General features: G+C 53.0%; 1 protein-coding gene across 1 annotated transcript in view; it reads right to left on the reverse strand.

The window, feature by feature from the left end:
* CUX2 (cut like homeobox 2) overlaps positions 1-18,330 on the reverse strand; it is a 257,947-nt gene that overhangs the window by 6,110 nt on the left and 233,507 nt on the right. Inside the window, exons 13-21 of the mRNA XM_087857354.1 lie at positions 17,979-18,027; positions 17,786-17,885; positions 15,985-16,659; positions 15,071-15,172; positions 10,464-11,251; positions 9,568-9,727; positions 3,119-3,388; positions 1,754-1,942; positions 399-672 (exon numbers count right to left, since the gene is read on the reverse strand). Of these exons, the coding sequence (XP_087713480.1) occupies positions 399-672; positions 1,754-1,942; positions 3,119-3,388; positions 9,568-9,727; positions 10,464-11,251; positions 15,071-15,172; positions 15,985-16,659; positions 17,786-17,885; positions 17,979-18,027 (2,607 nt within the window). The remainder of the gene's footprint in view (positions 1-398; positions 673-1,753; positions 1,943-3,118; positions 3,389-9,567; positions 9,728-10,463; positions 11,252-15,070; positions 15,173-15,984; positions 16,660-17,785; positions 17,886-17,978; positions 18,028-18,330) is intronic.

The raw sequence follows: 18,330 nt of genomic DNA on the forward strand, positions 1-18,330 counted from the left end.
CTGTCCCTTCACAGAGGCAGATGCAAACTGGGTGGTAAGTAATAATTAAGACAGTGACAACAATATCATCATCTACCCCATACCATGTGGCCAGTATGTTATGTAAATATGGTAGCCCACTGAATCAATCCTCAGGACAACTCCAGGAAGCAGATCCCACTACGGTTCCCATTTTATAGGTCAGGAGACTACGACTCAGGGAGGTGAAGCGACTCACAGCTGGAAATGGTGGAACTGGGATTTATACCCAGGTTTGCCTAGACTCTGGATCTAAACACTTGGCAATGTGGTCTCCCCACCTCCCAGAGGCCAAGCTGGGCTCCCCCTGGCCCTGGGATGGGGCAGGGGACCGGCCACGACTCCACCACCCTCCCAGGGGGCACGCCCCCACACCGCACCTGTAGTTGTGGAACCAGTTGATGACGGTGTTGGTCTTGAGGTTGAGCTGGAAGGAGAGGAGCTCGATGGTCTGCTGGGAGGGGTAGGGTTCCAGCTGGTAGGCCTTCTTCAGCGCCTCCTTCTCCTCGGGCGCCAGCACTACTCGCGGCTTCTTGATTTGCAGGAGGCTCAAGTCCTGGGGCTGCAGGCAGGGGCTGGGGCACTCTGAGCGGGTGGCCGGGGACTCGCTGTCGGAGCCGGTGCTGATGAGGCCATACCTGCGCTTGAGGTAGGCTGGGGTGGGCAGGGGAGGAAGCACTGAGGGGGTGCTGACCACAGGCCCATCCCCTAGTGGTGGCTGGAGCTGGGGGTGGGGGCAGCTCCGGGCTGGTGCTCCAAACTCAGGGGCCCACTGCCAGTCTCATCCCATTCTCCCCCCTGGGCCCTCACACATAGGAAGTGCTCAACACCGGGTGCATTCTCTTGGTTAACAGAAGTGTCCCTGAATTTCATTACAGTCTTGGGGGCGAGGGCAGGACATTCATTTTTTAAATGAGCCCCATAATTGCATGATGCGTCTCAACCCCGGATCACCGAAATGTGGGGAAAAGAAACCTGCTTCAGAATGGAGGATGTAACTTTATCCTCACAGCAATGCCCTGAGACTTTTATCTTCAGAGGAAGGAGAATGAGACACAGAGAGAGGGAGTAACGTGCCCAAGGTTACAGAGCCAGGAAGTGGCGGGCCAAGTTCTCAATTGCAGTTGTCTGATGCCAACAGCTTGTGTGCCCTTCACAGGCTGGCTTGGCCCTCGGCCCTCACCGGGAACGGCCTTGGTGCCCAGGGCGACAGCTTTTCAGTTCCTTGTATCTCATCTCCCGACCTTGAGCTTTTTTAGACCGCCTTCAGCACAGCACAGGATTGGGTGGGCACACAGCAGGTGCTCAATGGCGGCTGTTTTTCAGGGATATAATAATGGATGATGGAAGAATCTGCAATCTCCTCGCCCACCCCCAGGAGGGGAAATTCCTGTCTGCTGGGCCACTTTTGTGCTTTGCTGTGTGGAGTCTGGGTATTAGGCAAAGGGGGTCAGAGAGAGAGAGCATTCTGGGGAATGTACAGTTGGGTTGACAAAAGACCATGAAGCAGCTATGGGTGTATGGAAGGATGCTGAAAGAGGTGGGGTATTCGGGTTTTATTGGGAAAAACAATAAATGGTTTAGTTGCTTTCAAATATACGCTGGGGGATTGCTCTGTTTTGCAGCCCCACACCAGGCTGAGATGATCCACGGGGCCCTTGCTTTCTTTGGGTTACAACTAGATACCGTTCCAATGGAAAAAACTGAAGTCACGCCCAGAATACCCAGTGCTCACCTTTCTTCTCCAGCTTCTTCATGTCCCTCAGCTTCTCCACATTCTGGGGGTCATTGAGCCACAGCTGCATGCGCACAAAGGGCTCCCGTCCCTTCAGGCTCAGCTTGTGCCAGGGTTTGGGGCGGGACAGCAAGTCAGACACGGAGCCCTGTGTCAGCCCCAGGATGCTCTCCCCGAACAGCCGCTGCCCTAGGGACAGGGGAGGGCAACCTGTTACCCCAGGCTGGGCTGAGTGCGCCCAGGAGAGACAAGAAAAGGAGGAGAACCGGGATGTCTCCACTAACTCAGAGGGAAGAACCCACCCCTGGAAGAACCCACACCCACTGGGAATCTGTTCTGCAAAATAGGAGGTCGGGGGTAGGGGACCCGACAGCTACCAACAATGGTTTCATAATTTAGATTTCCTTCACTCCTAGGAGATCCCCGACCAGGTCTGAAAAACTTCATGTGCACAAGTTAGTGTCATCTCGTTAAAAAGTAATTTGACAGATTGTATCAAAATTTCAATGGCATATTCTCTGATCCTGCAAGTCCCTCCAGTTACACTTGCTCAAAGGCACAAAGACGCATACTGATGTGGTTTCAGAGGCAGAAGGAAACTGGAAATAAGCAAAATGCCCTTCAAGTGGGTCATAAATGTGGGGCATCCCTGGCCTGCAACACTTGGCAACAGGGAAGAAGACCGCAGGTGTTTTGATCATTATAATGTGGAAGGGTGTCCATAAAGCAGGGTTCACTTTTAAAAAGCAAGTTATAGGACCGTATGTATGTAAATTCACCTACGTAGAAAACAATTAAAAAATCAGGTATACATATATTCTTGCATGTTTTCAGGAAGTATCAAAGATATATACAAAATCGTGGAGTATGACTGGGGGCTTGGGGAATTTTACTTTTTAGCTTTTCCCCCTGTACTGTTTGGTATTTTAAAATAAGGAACATGTCTTATTTTTATAACAGAAATTGCAGTGAAGAATTCGGGGTCTGTGTGCGTCCCTCTGGGAGAGGCGCATGACCTGCAGTGGAGAGGAGTTTGTGATCCATAGGGCCAACGAGTTCTAGAACAGGTTTCTCCTGTGTGTCCCCTGAGGCCAAGGGGCTCGGCACTGGGTCAGGATTGTGCTAGAGTCTCACTGTCACTGTGGGCTGAGGATTCACGTCACATTAGACCTGCACTCACCCCCCGTCTGTACTACTCTAGGGACCCAGGTCAGAGTCAGATGCCTTCTAGAGGGTCCTGGACGCCCCTGGGCTGGCCGGCCCCTGTAGGCTGGACCCCGGGATCTCACTCTGGGCACTCTGCTCAAGGCAAGTAAGAGCCAACCAGGGTCGGAGGCAGCATCCCTGATTCCCGCCACCCTGTACCTAGGTTGTTGTCCGTGAGGACCTCTTTGACTCTCTTGGTGATGGAGTATGTGTCCAGCTCGGGGGACATGGCCACAATCTCCTGGATGCCCCCTGTGGTCTGGCTGCCCGAGTACATCTTCCCCCCGAGCGAGGAGCTGGAGCGTCCCTCCGGCTGCTGGTTCTCCTTGCTGCCCTCCAGGGCCAGGATCAAGGGCTCCTGGGAGCTCCTCTCTGGCTCCGTGGGGCTAGGGGGTGGGGACGGCGAGGACCTCGGTTCCGTGGGACTGGCTGTGGGCCAGAGAGAGACAGAGAAGGCAGTTACTGCCATCTGGAACAGACACACACGGTTTGGGTGCTTGTTTGTTAGAGCCAAGTATGGGCAACAGCCCACTTTGCAACCGTCATAGTAGTATCTTAGGCAGGGACCATCCTGGATGCAAGAACTAGCAGATGAAAGTCTGATGAAGAGTAGGGTATTTACATGGTCTCAAAGTATCTCCCTGTAAGATACTTACTAATCACAAAGGGAAAAATAGTAACTCTACGATACGGCTACTTGGGCAGACAGCACTTAACCAAAGGACCAAAGGTAACACCACCAATCAAAGGACAAATCAACAACCGGTGCCTCCTGAGGCAATGGGCCGAGAAGGACACAGCATCGTGTCTGAATGTGGTCTGTACCTAATCACATGGAGGCATCAGACAAAGCCGGATCGAGACAGTCTATGGAATAACTGGCTTCTGGGCTTTAAAAACGTCAAAATTGGAAAACAAAGAGAGACAGAAGACTGTTCAAAATGGGAGACTAAGGAGACGTGACCACAAAATACAAGGGTTCCTGAATCTGATCCTGGACAGGGATAAAGACACTTTTATAAAGGATGGTGGGGCACCTGACTGGCTCAGTCTGTGGAGCATGCGACTCTTGATCTCGGGGTCGTGAGTTCAAGCCCCATGTTGGGCACAGAGTTCACTTAAAAAAATTATATAAAGGACATTATTGGGACAAACAAACAAACTTGAAAATAGATAGTGGGTGGGGCGCCTGCATGGCTCAGTCATTAAGCGTCTGCCTTCGGCCCAGGGTGTGATCCCAGGGTCCTGGGATCGAGCCCCACATCAGGATCTTCCGCTGGGAGCCTGCTTCTTCCTTTCCCACTACCCCTGCTTGTGTTCCCTCTCTCGCTGGCTGTCTCTCTCTCTGTCAAATAAATAAATAAAATCTTAAAAAAAATAGATAGTGGGCTACATCAATGGTATTGTATCATCGTCAGGTTTCTCTTTCTTGAGAAACACTTGTTGAAGCACTTAGGGGTAAAAGGACATGATGTGAACTAATATCTCAAATGGTCAGGAGAGAAAGCACAAACATGGCGAAATCAGCAATTGGTGAGACCAAGTGTGGGGTACAGGGAGTCTGTTGTTCTGTTGTTTCAACTCTTCAATTAATCAGAAATTACTTCAAAAATGAAAAATTCCAAAAAGTAAGTTGGCAACCCTCTATAAACCCAACCACCAGAGATTAACTAAATAAAATATGGTGATTCCTTGAAGCAATTAAAAATAACATAATGAAAAGATGTCCACATGAGATGAGTCTGTTCTGGGGATCTAATGTACAGTGTGGTGACCACGGTGAACAATTTGGCATTACATACTTGACATTTGCCTATGAGAGTAGAACTTCACTATTCCCAACGGAACAACAAAATGGTAATTATGTGAGGTGAAGGATGTGTTAACTAGTCTTACTGTGGTAAACATTTTGCAATATATATGCATATCAAATCATCATGTTGTATACTTTAAACTTACACAATGTTACTATGTCAAATGTATCTCAATAAAGCTGAAAAAAGAAAAAGAAAAGATGTGCACGGTACACTGGCATATTTAAAAAGTGAGTTTATAAGCCACAGTTTTTAGTTGTCAAAAGCCATTTGGTTAACCGACTGAACCACCCAGGCGCCCCTCAAAAGCCGTTTGGAAGACATGTTGGGTGGGATCACCTTGTCAACCCCCAGTCCCTGAATCTGTTAAATACGTCACAGAGCACATAGCACTACGCCTACACCAGCCCTCCTCGGTGCCATCAAGAGGACTCCATGACTGACTCCTGAGGAGTCAGTCCCCCACTGGGTTTTCGGGCATGAGCTGAGCCTCCCGACTATCCCAGGAGGTGGGGGAGGTGCCCTTAAAGGGGTGGGGACCATGGTGGAGGATGGGGAATTCCAGTGCTGGTCCACATGGTATCTTCCAGCGAATTAGAAACAGGTACCTCTTTTTCAAGACATTTGGCTGCCGCCTGCCAGAAATTCGTTAAGTATAAAAATGTATGATGGCTAGGCAGTGAAAAGACCATCCTGTAGTGGCTTTGCTTCCACAAAGAACATCCTGAGCCTCTGCTCTGGAGGGGTTCTTCCTTCCCTGTAGAAAGCAAGCAGATTACTATGCTCCAGAACCTTAAATAGCTCCCTATTGACCCTTGCACAAGAAATGTGTCCTCCTTGTCCTAATGTTTAAGGCTCTGGACTCTCTTGTAGGAACCCACCACACAGACCTGGAGCTACTCTCACAGCCCCAATCACCCCCTCAAACCTCCTAGGCTCTTCTAAGTCACTATGCCTTTGCCATCCTGAAGGCCCTCTCCCTAGCCTCGAACTCCTATGCATCCTTCAAGACCCAGCCCAAAATGTCCCTTCCCTGAGGTGCACAGCTTTAAGGTTTAATAGCACCTTGACTACATTGTTACGCTTCACTATAATTTCCTTCTTGTGCCAGATCTCACCCTTACCAGATGACAACAATGATGATGGTAATAAAAATAAGCTTCCTTTTATTGGGTACTTATTACATGCCCAGCATAATGCTATGTGATCTCAAGTGACCTTCATAACATCTCTAGGAGGCAGTTACCATGTCATTCCATTTTATAGAGGAGGAAACTGAGGCTCAGAGCTGTTAGGCAATGTGTCCAAGATCACACAGGGACTAGTAGTGGCAAGCTGAGGTCTGCTTATATCTGACACTGTCCTCTCATTCACTATAAGCCCCTGGCAGGCTGGGACCACACGTTAGTCATGGGTGAGTTCTAGAGCTTGGGGAGGAAGGAGGTGCTGGGCAGAAGTCTGTTGAGTGAATAAATTTTGGCCAGAACCCTTGTGTACCCTTGCAAGGTGCAAAGTGAAGCCTCAAAGTTCTGAGCAGTGGCATCACAGCTCTGTGGAGGTGGCAGCTGGCATCACGAAGAGAGTATCATTCCCTGCCACCCCCAAATCGGGCTGATCCTGGTCATCCAGGTGGCATCTGTGTGATGCTGGAGCTCACACATCCCCGTCACTCTCACCAGCACAGACACAGAGCTGGTGGGAAAGGGCCAGCCTGGGAAAGAGGCTGTTTCGATAGTCCATCTATCACTGGCATGGGAGAGGAGCTGGGCTCAGCTGGAGGAGAATTGAGGGTCTTCAAAGGCATCTGCCTCTTGGAGCACCTGCATCCCCTCCTAAAGGGCCAGATTTCCAACTAGAGAGGGAGCGGGATGAGGAGATGGAGGGAGACCCCAATGATGAGCCTGAAATCAGCCAGCCTCCAGGCAGAACACAGTTCTTTTCCAACTACTCAGACTTCAAGGACCACTTCTGACAAAATTATTGAAAGATTGAGAAATCAGCTCTATCAGGAGGAACACATTAATTATAAAGGGCCGGGACGTTGGACACAAATAGTCAGGTTGGCTGGGGCTTGAGCAAGGGCGTTGGACAGGGATGTTGGCGGGGCAGAGGGGGGAGAGCAGGGTGACCAACTGGTCTGTTTGCCCAGGACTTTGCTGGTTGTAGTACAGAATGTCCCGTGTCCTGGGCAAACAGGGCAGCTAATTATGATGGAGAGAGACAGTGAGGGAGAGATGGAAGGAGAGAGATGGAGTGACAGGGGGACACAGGGTAGGGATAGGCACAGAGTAGGAAAGAGGGACAGGGAAAAGAAGGGGATGGGGGAGAGAGACTGGGACACAGACACAGTGAGAAAGGCAGCAAGAAAGACAAGGGAGGGAGAGAGAAAGGATGGTGGGAAAGATTCGGGTAGGCGGGGAGTGGGGTGGGGTGGGGGTGGGAGGGGTCAGAGACCACTTTGGGGGAGCTAGAGAATTCTGAGAAGCAAGCCTCAGACACAAGTGGTTGCTGACCACTGTGGGCAGTGCTGAAGGGTCGGTTATTTGAACCAGACTGTGTTGGCAGGTAGCTGGTGTGGGGGAGGCCATGCTTTGGAAGCCTCCCCTGGCATCCGGCTCACCCCCAACTCCCTGGGCAAAGTGTCCACGCTTGCCGGACCTCACTCCCTTCCTAATCTGTGAAGGATCCTTCCTCCTAGCCTTTGCTTCTGTGGCTTCTTCCACCAGGAACACCATTCTTGACCGTCTTTGCCTAACCCTATCCTTACACAACAAAGACATTTTAAAAAATCAAAACAGTTTGACACTGGGGAAATGCATATCAGAACTGCAACGAGATGCCAATTCACACACACGGGGATGGCTTCAAACATGGAGAATCGGAAAATCGCAGGCGTTGGTGAGGATGTGAAGAAATAGGGCCCCCTCCCCCACATTGCTGCCCGGAGTGTAAGATGGTGCGGTCACTATGGAAAACAGTTTGGAAGCTCCTCAGTAAGTTACAGAATTATCACCTGACCCAGCAATTCCATCCTGAGGTATATATCCAAAGGAATCCAAAACACGTACATGAATATTCACAGCAGCACTACTCAAAATAGCCCAAAGTGGTCTATCCACACATGGAAATATTATTCGGCCATAAAAAGAATGAAGTACTGAGACAGGCTACAACATGGATGAGCCTTGAAAACAAGATGCTCAGTGAAAGAAACCAGACATGAAAGGGCACATTCTGTACGATTCCATTTGGATGTCCAGAAGCGGGGAATCCACACAGACAGGAAGCAGACTGGTGATTACAGGGCCTGGGGGAGGCGTGAGTGGGCACGACTGATTAATGTGCCCGGCGTTCCTTTTGGGGTGATGAGAATGCCCTGGGGTGAGAGAGAGTTGGGGGTGGCACAAAGTTTTGAATGTACTAAATGCCACTGAATTGTACACTTTAAAAGTGCTTCAAATGGTAAATTTTACGTGATGTGAGTTTTACCACAATAAAAAGATTAATTACAACACAACACAACACGATACGAGGATGAGAACTCTTTCACAGGTACGGGCTCTGGGGTAGGCACTCGTAGGGACCTTAATTGCTAAAAGCTCTGCGTTCTAATCCTGACTCCGCCACTGACTGGCCAGTGACCTTGGGCACATCACTGCACTACTCAGACCCTCCATTTCTTCTTCGGTAAAGTGGGAATGACAAACAGTCCTCTGGTCAAGACCGACATGAGGATTAAGGATGGAGGCACGGCAAGGGCTCAGCCTTGTGTGACAAGCGGCAGCTGTCATTAGAACGGTTGCATTAGTCCTTACAACTGCCTGAAGCAGCAGAGCTTTTCAATGAAAATTTTTAATTATAAAATATTTCAAAGTATAGAAATAACCTGAAAAGAAAACGTAAATCTTCTTTCCCTTCCCTGGGTCCATGCCCTGAATAGATGTTAACACTCTCTTATCTGCTTCAAATCTCCCTGTTTGTTTTAAAGACAAAAAGCAACAGAGACAGCCAGAGCCCTCCTCTCCCCGCCCCGCAGAACCCCTCTTCCCAGGCTGGTGAGTGGTGGCTCTTTTTGACTTTTTTTTTTTTTTTAAAGTAAGCTCTATGCCCAACATGGGGCTTGAACTCATGAGTCACATGCTCTACCGACTGAGCCAGCCAGGCACCCCTCTTTTTGACATTTTAATGCACAGGCGTGTAGCCAATGCTGCAACAATGTGCTGTCTTGTTTTGTGGGCATGAACTTCTAAAATAAACACCATCACCTGGGATGCCTTTGTGGCCTTATATTATGTTTCTGGCAGTATTCTTGTTATGCCTGCACTTCACCGGGGCTCCGACTCACTTGCCCACTGGTCGTCATGGGGAAGGGAGCGTGGGCTTGCTAGAGTCCCTCCCCAGACTCCATCCTTCCTTCTCTGCTCTGTGACTTTGGGCAACTCTCTGAGCCTCAGTTTCCTCACCCTGCCTGTACATCACTAATGGATGGATAACAGCCCAAATCTCTGTGCTAAGGCTTCTGAGGCTGTGTGTTCATAGCTGGGGAAAGAGCTCAATCAGCGATTCTAGTCAGGGGATGGGAGGGTGCCGCTCCGCTCCGCACGCAAAGTATTTTCTCCACTTGCTCTAGGCACTCTGGCGCCACCTAGAGTCTAAAACCACCAACAGAGGGCATCCCTCTGGCTGAAGGAAGGATAACACTGCAGTCAGTCTTCCAGAGAGAAGTAATGGCAGCTGGGAATGGCAGTTCTGGGCGTTGGCAGCATCCTACCAGAGGGCCCCGACCACACTCACCCTGGGAGGCGCTGGGCTGCTGGCTGATGGCCTGGCCGAGCTGGTCTGAGAGCCACAGCTGCATGCGGATGAAGGGCTCTCGCCCCTTCTGCGTCAGCTTGCTCCATGGCTTCGGCCGGGACAGCATGTCGCTCACACTGCCCTGGGACAGGCCCAGCACCTGGGGATGGGTGGAGCAGGAAGGGTAGGGAGGCAGGCTCCTGGGACACTGGCCATCCCTTCCCTCCCTCTCTGCGAGACCCTTAGGGACCACTGTTCACTCTGATTCCCTGGGACACCAGGGCTGCCTTGATTTGTTCTTCATTTCCTAGGTGCCGCTGTGTGTTTAGACCATGCCCCCCATCGGCAGTGCCATTCCAGATATCCCAACATGTAAGAATCCTTCCTGACTTTAAGACCCCTCAAATGCCCCCTCCTGCAGGAAGTCTTCCTATGCCTTCCACTTAGGTCACTTCTCTCAGCGCACCTGACCCTTTGCCTGCTCCCCTGCTATGGGCAGAGGTGCTGTCAAAAACTACTTAACCACTGCAGGGTACCCCTGGCTGGGCTGAGACTTAACCCTTTAGTGGCTGGACCATTGGGAGGGATGGAGGGTTCTGGAGGATGGGAGGTAAATAGCTATTCCTAACCAGACAGAAGCATTTCACTGCTTGAACAACCATAGGACTCAATGTCAGCCCTGCCCATGGCCCCCTTCCCACAGGACCCAGGGATAGATGGATGCAGGAAAAAGGGTTTGGGGTCATCCTGCTTTTGCCTTGTTCCTGCCATACGCACAACCTCTCTTTCCAGACCATACACACTGGGGGCTGGGTCCTTAGGTGGTTCTCCCTCCCCAGGTCCCATGGGCCCTATGGCCCCCTAAGCTTCTTGGGGGTGGGCCCCACTATCTTCACCTTCTCCCCAAAGATCCTCTGGCAGATTCCATTCTTGGCTAGTTTCTCCTTGACCTGGCGTGTCAGCTCCAGGGTGTCCACCTCCCGGTACATGTAAAGCTCATACTGCTCGGGTGTCAGGGGCGGCACGGTGGGCTTCAGCGTGCGGGGCACGTAAGCTGGGTAGTAGGCCAGCCGCCCACCGCTGCCTGCCTCGGGGACGCCCCCTTCAGACTTCAGCTCGCCCACCCTGGGGGGCTCCTCCTCGCCCCCCGCCGCCTCGTCCTCAGGGGCTGCGGGGGCCTCATCCCCACGGGGCCAGGCCCTCCCGTTGGGCTGTCCAGAGTAGCTGGAGGAGGAGGAGGAGAGGGAGGGCGAGACGGAGGCATAGGGGCGGCTGAGCAGGCCACGATCCGAGGCCCAGTGGTGGTCAAAGTAGCCGGCGTCTCCGATCTCTGACTTGACCTTCCGGATGATGCTCTGCACGAAGGCTGCCGGGGACAGGACCGTGAGGGACGTCTGTGTGGCGCTGCTGCTGGTTCCCCCGCCACCGCCGCCACTGCTGTCCTCCTGCTTGACATAGGTCGGGGCCCCATTCTGGCTCACGGCAGCCAGCGAGGGCCGCTCTGGGGGCGAGGGAGGCACCGAGCGGCCCCGGGGGCCTGCCTCCATCTCCAGCAGCGCCTGCTGTTGCGCCTGCATCTCGCGGCGTGCTTGTTCCAGAATGTTCTTGATGGCGTCTTCTGAGGTGCTGGCTGGGGCTGTGCCATTAGTGATGCTGAGTGGGGCTGTCGTGTTCTTGGACTCGCCTGTTGGGAGGATGACAGGGTGGCCAGAGGCCCACGGTCAGGGCATGGTTTGAAGGGCAAAGATGTTCCCAGCAGCAGTATAAGCATGCTTTGGAGATACTGTGAAGATACCGCAATAAAGCCGTTAAATGAATTTAATCTCTCTGCCAAAGGCAACCACATGCAATACCCTCATGTATTTCCTTCTGGTCTGCTTTCTAACCTTTGTCACTGTTGTGAACAATGATAAAGACTTATATACAGGCTCTTCCTTTATCTGCTTTCTAACCTCAGGCGCGGGGCAATCATACTTGATGTGGGAGTGTAGCCTGGTTTGTCCCCCACTTAGTATCAACATGATCTCTTTTTCTCATGATTAAAAGTTCTATCTTTCGTGGCTGCTTATGCCACTTGAAGTGATATTCGCTGCTTTATCTCCCTGATCCCCCGCTAGAGGACACTTAGGTTGTTTCTAGTTTGGCACTGTTGTGAACAATGATAAAGGAACCGCTTGTATATAAATATTTCCTTCAATTCCGAGAGTAGAACTCTCAAGCTAGCAGTCAGCCATATTCATCTCCTTCCTGGGGGACTACTAGTTGCTCTCTGCGTAGCATTCACTCTTGTCAGGGGCATGGGACAATAACCCAGGCATTTTTTTCTCTTGCTACCTCTTCACAGACCCTGAACGGAAACCCCCCTGGCTGGCCTACTCTGCTGTGATGTTGCCTTTTTATTTTTATTATTAGTATGTTTTTAGAGACAGAGAGTGTGCATGCGGGGAGAGGGGCAGAGAGAGAGGGAGAGAGAATCTTAAGCAGGCTCCAGGCGCAGCTCACAGCTGACTCGGGGCTGGATCTCACTACCCTGCGATCATGACCTGAGCCCAAAATTAAGTCAGATGCTTAACCAACGGAGCCACCCAGGCACCCCGATGCTGCTTTTTAAATTTCTCTGCTATCTTGTTTCTGAACCGCCCCCCCCCCCCGCCCCGCCTGTGGGAGTGCACTGTATAGGGAGTCAGGAGACTCCCGGGTTCTCCCTCGGTCTCTGTGTAACTGTGAGCAGGTCTCCCCGTCTCTGCTCTCAGCTGTCCTGTTTATTTAGTGGGAGAGTTTGATTAGTCTGTTTCTCATGGTTCTTTACACTCCAATATTGTGTCTCGTTCACAACCGTACCTTGTGTCCAGCACACAGTAGATGCTTAACCAATGTTTACTGAATGATTGCCTCTCTTGCCACAGGAGCTCAAGAAGAAAGAAATTAAACTGTGTGCAGCAGGTCCTCAGTGGATTATTTGGGTGGGACAGCGTAGGCACCTAGCAGGGTGAGCCTCCTCTGCCCCTCCCAGGGACCCGGCCGGAGGAAGCGTCCTTGGGAAACACTTGGTCCCCAGCAGCAGACTCTTGGGAATCGGGACACTTGTTCTGAGTTGCCACCGGGGGGCAGCAGACACCACAAAGTGGGAGTGCGCAAGCCAGCATCACGTTCAAAGTCAGCTACAGTGCAGGTGTCGTGATGCACTGTGCTGGGTGCGGGGATGCAACTCCGTTCCTGACCGCAAAAAGCCCTCAGACTTGTAGGAGGGACAGACATATCAGCAGAGATATTTGTAACGTGAACAAATGTAACGACAGAGACAAAAATAATGACTATGTTAACTGTAATGATAGCTACATTTTCAGGGGCACCCTCTACATGCCAGGCCCCCAGGCTGAGTGCTCATCAGGACTGATTTCATTTGATCTTCACACAACCTTAAGAAAGGAGTACTAATATTGTGCCCATTTTAAATATGAGAAAATGGAGGCACAGAGAAGCTGAGTAACTTGCCCAAGGTCACACAGCTAATAAAGAGCAGAGCCAAAATTTGCATCCAGGCCACTCCGGCTCCATTGCATCAAGCAGTGCAGGTGATTACAAGGAGGGTCAGTATCCAATCCATCTGGATGGGGGTGGGGGGTTTCCTAGACAAGGTGACTTCTGAGTTGAATTGTTGAGAATGAGCAGGAGTTGGCCAGGGGTGAGGATGGCTTTAGGGGCACAGGGAACAGCATGAGAATGGACATGGCTATAAGCAGTTCATTCGAGAGGCATAGGGGGTCAGGAGGAGTCAAGACCACAGGGCCTGGGGCCTTGTTGAAGAGTTGGCATTTTTATCTCGAGGGCAATGGGGAGCTGTGGGAGGATTCTGAGTAGTGACATGACCATATATGTGTTCTAGAAAGATCACTTTGGCCTCTGGGTGGAGATGGGCTGCAGTGGGGCCTAGAATATCATTGGCAAGGCCAGTGAAGAGGCTAATGCAAGAGTCCCAGCAAGTGATGATGGTGGCAGTCAAGGATAACCTCTCACCCACCTGGGTGTCTGGCACCATCTGTGACAGGTTCCCAGCCTTGAGCTGGTGGGTTTGTGGGGTGAGTGAGGGGTAGGGGAAGACAGTGAGTTCCATCTCAGAGTCTGAGATGCCAGTGGGGAACCCTGGTGGACATGTCCAGCCAGCAGTTGGCTTAGGGCTCTGGAACTCTCGAGAGAGGTGTGGCCTGGAGAGGGGGTGTTTTGGGTATTGATGGAACTTTCAGGAATGGACTAACTCATCTAAGAAGGATAGGAAAGTCAGAGGGCCTGGGGGGGGGGGGTCCCCTGGGGAGCCCTGTGTTTGAGGGGCTGATGGAGACAGTACACTCTGGTCGGCTAAATAATGGTCTCCCAATGGTATCCACGTCTCTGGGCCCAGACTGTGTTACTTCACATGGCAAAGGGGACTCTGCAGATGTGACTAAGTTAAGGATCTTGAGATGGAAGACGATCCTGGGTTATGTGGGTGGGCCCCACATCCTCACAAGGGTGCTTGTGAGAGGGAAGCAGGAGGATCGGAGGCAGAGAGGAAGCGGCTATGATGCTGGCCCTGAGGATGCAGCAGGGGCCACGAGGCAAGGAATGTGGGAGCCTCTAGAAGCTGGCAAAGGTGAGGAAATGGATTCTCCTCTGGAGCCCCCAGAAAGAGCGCAGCCCCGCTGACACCTTGCCTCTAGTCCGGTGAGACGGACTGCGGGCCTGCGACTTTCGGAACTCCAAGACGATCAATTTGTGTTGTTTTTAGCCAGAGTTTGTGGCTGAACAGCAGCACTACGAGGCTAACGCAGGGCTCCTGGGAAAGTGTAGAAGGTATAGTCTGGGAGGCAGGAGGAAGCCAGGAGAACAGGGTCTCCTCGAGAACTAGAAAGTAGAGGTGCAGGAAGGAGGGTGAGGCTTTGGCCTCCACGCTTCACAGAGTTCTGGTGTCATTACAGATCACTGTGTCTCTTCAAAGTCGAAGACACTGGATAATCCAGACCAGGTAGCGGCAGTAGCTGGGCCGTCCCATACGGCTGCCACTTGTCACCATGCAAAAAACTGAAGCTGTAATTTTATTTAATTTCAAGGAATTTGAGTAGAGTCACGCAGGGCTAGTGGCTCCCACATTAACAGGGATCTGGCTGTCCAGGCCTCCCTTGGCTGTAGGTTGCTTGGCAAAGAGGTTCTAACCTGCCTGGAGTCCCCGCTATAGTAGACGAAGCCGGCCAAGGGCTCACCTCCTGCTCAGGGCAGGCCCTGGAGGCTCAGGCCTCACCTGCGGCAGTGACACTCACCCCCCTTCTGGGACTCGATCTCCTTGACGAAGGCGGCCAAGGGCTCACCTCCTGCTCAGGGCAGGCCCTGGAGGCTCAGGCCTCGCCTGCGGCAGTGACACTCACCCCCCTTCTGGGACTCGATCTCCTTGACGAAGCGGACAAGGGCTCACCTCCTGCTCAGGGCAGGCCCTGGAGGCTCAGGCCTCACCTGCGGCAGTGACACTCACCCCCCTTCTGGGACTCGATCTCCTTCTTGGCCTGTTCCAGGATGCTCTTGATGGCGTCATCCGAGCCTGTCTCTGGTGTGCGGATTCTTGGGGTGATACTGCCTGGGGGAGACAAGGGGGCATCTGTCGTGGGGACCTGCATGCTGAGGGTCAGTCCCTAGAGCTGGGCAGCGTGAAGGGCAGGTCCCCTCCTTTCTCAGGGGCTCCAGGGCCAGGGTTGGGATAGGGAGGGCCAGACCTCGAGTGTGTGTGGCAAGACCACACTTAGCCAGTCTGTGTGACAAACTGGGTCTACAAATGATTCTGGCTTGAACTAATAATAATACAATGGTAACAACAACGATGGCCGCCACCACAGCTAGCAGTTCTCAAGCAGTTACTATGTTCCAGGCACGCCGCTGAATGATTTATACTCACTGAAACCTCAGGGGAGGCTGACAGATGGGGAGGGATGGGGAAACTGAGACACAGAAACTAGTCAGTTGCCCCAGGTCACCTCGTGCCCCAGGTCACCTAGTGCTGGAACTCAAACTCAGGTATGTTTGTGAGGTCAAAGCTTGGGCCATTCACATGGGATACCCTAAAAATCAAGTCTGGCAAGGCTGGCAGGAACCCAGGCCATTTCACGGATGGGTGAACTGAAGTTTGGAGGTCCTCAGGAAGTACCTACCTGCCCGGGCAGCCCCTGGGCCCAGCCTTTTCCCACAGTGATCAGCCTGAGCTGTCCCATTAGGGCCAGGTGGGGGAGCAAGGGGTAGCCACAGGCCCCAGAAATCCTTGTGTTACAGAAGGGGAAACCGAGGCACAGAGAGGTAAAGTCACTTGCCCCAGGTGGCACAGCTGGGAGGTGGCAGAGTTTGGGTCAGATACCAGAGCCTGCGCCTGCAGCCCCTGCACTTGGGACGGGCCCTCACCTCGCTGCCGCACCTGGATGGTCCTCAGAGCCAGCACGTTCTGCTCATCCGACAGGAACTGCTTCATCTTGATGAAGGGCTCCTTGCCCTTCACCGTGAGCTTGCGCCAGGGCTTGGGCCGGGCCAGGATCTCGCTGACCGAGCCCTGTGACAGCCCCAGCACATAGTGGCCGAACACCCGCTGCCCGATGTTGTGTTTGAGCAGCTGCTCCTTCACCTGGAATGCAATCTCCGCCGTGTCCAGCTGCTCCTCCTCGGTTCCGGCCCCTGCCCCGGCTGTGCTGCCCCCAGCCCCGTCCACCGGCTCAGGGGCCCCAGGAGGCTCAGGGCCAGGAGCTGGGGTGGCAGGGGCTGTGGGGGGCTTGGCGCCATAGAAGGCCGGGGGGAACACCAGCAGGCCGCCTGCCTCCCCCTTGAAGGTGGCTGGGGGCATCATGTGCTTGGACAGCAGTGCATCCCCTGCCAGTCTGTCCCCAGAAGCCAAGCTGGGGAAGGGGGACAATGAGAAAGTCCTTGGGCCATCGGGGCCCAGGCCAGGGCCCAGCAGGGGCTGCCCAGGGCTGGGGGACAGGGGGTCTTCGGGCCCTGGTGGTGGCGGGAGCTGAGGAGGGGATGGGTAGGACTGCTCCGTGCCCAGAGAGTCCTTGATGGAATCGTCCTCCGAAGGGTCCTCCTCTATAATGTCAGAGAGACAGACAGATGGAGGAAGAGAGGAGAGACAGAGAGAAAGACAGAAGCAGACAGTGATGGGGGGAGAGAGAGGGAGAGAGAGAGAGGGAGAGAAATATTGAGAGCGACAGAGAGAGTAAGAGAGACACCAGAGAAACAGAGATAGGGAAATAGAGAGGCAGAGAGAAACAAGAAAGTAACCAGGCATACACAGGGGAGACACGGACAGAATGAAAGAGACAGAGACAGAATGAAAGGCAGAAAGAGACAGAGAGACAAAGAAACAGAAAGTGGGAGGCAGAGAGACACATCCATGAGAGAGCAATTCATGGAGAGAAGGGGGAAGGGGGGAGGAGAGGGCAGGTGGGGAGGGGGAGAGAAGTGCTATGGGCATCCAGCAGTACTAAGAGCTCCCCTTCTGATTCTCAAATCCCCATCTGTGCAGGCCTGGCCCACATGCCAGCTCTGGGGCCCTCCCTCCTACATTAAGAACATGCACTGAGCACCTGGCCCCAGGGTGGGGCGTTTGGACCAATGCCCACTGCAGCAGGATGTCCACTCCTGGCCCCTGTCCACCTTACAGCCCTCCTCTTCCTACGCGTCGTATGTATTTGCATTCTCCATGTGAATAGCACCCATGGAACAGATCCGTTATTGTCCCCATTTTACAGATGAGGAAACAAAGGCAGCATAGAGAGTCTTGGCCGGGGCCACACAGCTATAAGGTCATGGAGCCACTGTGTGCAGAGAAGGGCTGAGCAGCTGAGAAGGTGATTTGGGAAGAGAGCAATGTCTGCGGGTCATTATCAGGAGTCCTGCTGCAGGGGGTACAATGTGAACGCCCTCCTTGTGCCCTGTGACCTCTTCCTGCTGCTTGGGGCTTGGGGATGAGTGGAGCCTTTTGTCGGGGGAGAGCCCGAGTGAGCTGTGGACAGAGCCAGCTGGCTTCGCCACGGAGAGCCCCCAGCTCAGCGCCACCACACAGCAGCTGCTCATTCAATGTGTATCCCTTTTCTCCATCCCTCTCCTGCTCACATGGGAGGCAGTGGTCTGTGGGCATGGAGAAGGCCAGAGGCCCACGGGCAGTCCCTATCACAGCCCCTTGGCCCCAAGAGCATCCCGTCTCCCCTACCAGGACTGGCCAGAAGACCGGGCTTTTCCAGAAGGAATTTCTGCGTGGGGAAGAAGGCCTCCTTTGCCATGAGCAATGAGTCTTCGGGCTTGGCCATGCCCTGGGGAGACAAGAAGCCGGGCTGAGAGGGCACGATGGGCAGAAGGCTCTCAAGGGCAGCCTGCACTGTGGGGACAGTGGCGGGAACACTCACCTGGGGGAGGCTGCAGGTGCTGGAGGCCAGCTTCATGGCTTTCAGGATGCTGCCAGAGAAAGTGGAGAGAGTCCGAGGCCAGCCAAGTTCCTGGGGCTCAGGGAGAGGTCTTGAGAGGTACTTCCTCTAGCTCACCTTCCCTGATTGAGAACAACTGCCCCACCCTGTGGACCCTACATAACACTGGACTCAGGACAACAACAGGCCTTAAGTAGCAGGCTATGAACTGGTTCCAATGATACCTGGAGGGGTGTTGCATTAACCCACTCCCATACTGGCCGGCCTGAGCTAATCTGATGCAAGCACCATCCCCCGCCAGTTCCCGCACGGACCACAAGCCACCTTGCATGTT

Source organism: Ursus americanus, chromosome 30 (assembly GCF_024610735.1).
Source record: "Ursus americanus isolate L20-20 chromosome 30, mUrsAme1.1.p, whole genome shotgun sequence".
NCBI lineage: Eukaryota > Metazoa > Chordata > Mammalia > Carnivora > Ursidae > Ursus > Ursus americanus.